At 40.4% G+C, this 2,240-nt stretch overlaps 1 protein-coding gene across 1 annotated transcript; it reads left to right on the forward strand.

Annotated features, from left to right (window-relative positions):
- Window positions 1-532: 532 nt before the first annotated feature.
- Window positions 533-1,409, forward strand: LOC109429416 (protein C10). The gene is made up of 2 exons (XM_019705369.3): window positions 533-548; window positions 600-1,409. The coding sequence occupies exon 2, from the start codon at window positions 649-651 to the stop codon at window positions 997-999; it is 351 nt and encodes a 116-aa protein (XP_019560914.3). The 5' UTR covers window positions 533-548; window positions 600-648; the 3' UTR covers window positions 1,000-1,409.
- Window positions 1,410-2,240: the final 831 nt, after the last annotated feature.

A 2,240-nucleotide genomic window follows, 5' to 3' on the forward strand; every position in this document is an offset into this window, starting at 1 on the left:
GGTTCTCTCAGCAGCTGATGCAGCTCGTGGTTTATTTGCCTTCTCCAAGTCCCGTGTTCCATCTGCACCCCGCCGTAGATGGTACGCAACACCTTTCGTTCAAAAACTCCAAGGGTGCGTTGATCCTTTGGACGTAGAGTCCATGCTTCGTGCCCATAGAGGACTACCGGTCTAATCAGCGTCCTGGTACGGTGGGTTGCTCTCATTCCTCATATGGTGGTTTTTCATGGACGCCCAGGAGATATATTACCTGAGCTCCCACCTACGACCTATTCATGATTTATGCATGGGTATTGTCTGAACTAAAGAGCATCATTACATGTTTTAATGTTATCTAAACTTAACCATTACTCACAAAACTGTTTCCCAGATTTCCATTCTACAGAATGAATTATATTCCACAAAATCTATGCATACACTTCTTTTAATTACGGCTGTTAACCGGTCTAGTTTATTTGCATACAACATTGCGTGCTACTTTTTAAGGGTAAACGTACTCGCTCTCCTGGCCATCATTAATGTCATTTTGGTCGAGAAAAAAGTGAATGGTAAATAAACAATCTCGAAATAAAGCTGCCTTCTAATTGTATCGCTTCTAGTAATATACACAAAGAGAAGCTTATAGCACATCCCAGTGAACAGTGAGCCATGTCGTACCTTTCGAACTTCACCGCCGACACCGGGAAAACCATCCTGATCGATGTGCTGAAGACGGCCAACCTGCCGGAAAACGCCAAGAAACTATCGGAGGCGAAGACCAACTCCGGCAAGGAGATGATCAAGATGATGCAGTACGTGTTTCCGCTGGTGATGCAACTGCAGATCAACGTCATCAAGGAGTACGGATTTCCACCGAATCGCGAAGGCCTGGTGCAGTTTGAGCAAATCATTCGAGAGTTCGAGCGCGAAGACGTGGACATCGCTCGACTTCGGTCGCAAATACGGTCGATCTACCTCCCACCGATTAACATTAACAGCACAAACGACGTTCTGATCTAGGGGACCGGATCCAGAGGGATGACACCTTAATGATATTGAAACGAAATTTGCCAAGGATTTTGATTTTTATATTTGGAAACCGGTCAGGAAATGTATTAACTTATGCTTGAACCTAGAATAGTTAAGTTTCGTACGCCAACAACGGTAGGTTTTAAGCAAGACTGAACAAAATATTAACCGGATATACTATATTTAGTCTAGTATAAGTTACAGGTATTAACATAAAGCTGCCAGGGTTCACAATAGAACTGTATTATTTAGAGAACGCATTTAGAATGGCAAAACAATGCATGCAATGTAGTTATTAGGTACAGAACTTTTGTGTCAACGATGTGAATTGTGTGAAGGGTATTAGTGTATAGAGCTGTATACTCAAGAATAAATTCAATAGATATATACTAAAAAATGAATGATACGGCATTTCTGTTCGCGACTATGAAATTGTCGAATGTGCGTGAAGGTTTACGTGAGAAAAAAAAACAAGAGGGAAATATGTTTTGCTTTTTTTTCCTGGCAGCGTTTTCTTTCCGAAAGACGCGGCTCTTTTATTTCCGTTCACGTTCTACCGGATTCTATGCTGCAGCATTACCGCTCGCGCTACTTTCTTCTTTCCCAAAATCCATCTGCACTCCTTGTTGAACTATTCGTTCCGTCACATCCTTTCCATGTTCTCGGCGCGGCGCTCTCTGCTGCGTCGTTGATGACTGCTTTTACTGTAGGGGTAGGCGGGGCATTATGGACACCCGGGGCAGAATGGACACCCTCAATATTTTGAAATATGCGAACTTTTTTGAACTTTTAATGAATGGAGAATATAGTCCATTTGTCTAAAACGTAGTTTCAGAAAATAAACATTCGAAGTTAAAATTATACTTGATTTTACACGAAAAAGTTGCGTCCTCCGTTTTTTGTGCATGGAAATTATAATTTTCACACCATCTAAAATAAGATTTAGTGATTAATTTATTGCAGGTCGATTCAAACTTGATATTTCTAGAACACATGCAAGTAGTTTTGCTGTATCTACATGCTTAACATGTTTATATTTTCTTCTTTATTATATAAAAAATCAAGTTTGGAAATATCTTCAGTTGCCGGGGCAAAATGGACACTCACCTTTTTGAAAGAAGCGGCAAGGGAAAAATATAACCTAAACCACAAACCAATCAAATTCTTCGATTTCAGTATATTTTCGGTTAAATGTTCACTATAGTAGACATAGGGTGAAACAAATTGGTCAA

The sequence above is a fragment of the Aedes albopictus genome, chromosome 2 (assembly GCF_035046485.1).
Source record: "Aedes albopictus strain Foshan chromosome 2, AalbF5, whole genome shotgun sequence".
Lineage (NCBI taxonomy): Eukaryota > Metazoa > Arthropoda > Insecta > Diptera > Culicidae > Aedes > Aedes albopictus.

What these genes read in the sequence shown, in the direction of transcription:
- LOC109429416 (XM_019705369.3), top strand. Translation starts at nt 649, where the DNA reads ATGTCGTACCTTTCGAACTTCACCGCCGACACCGGGAAAACCATCCTG.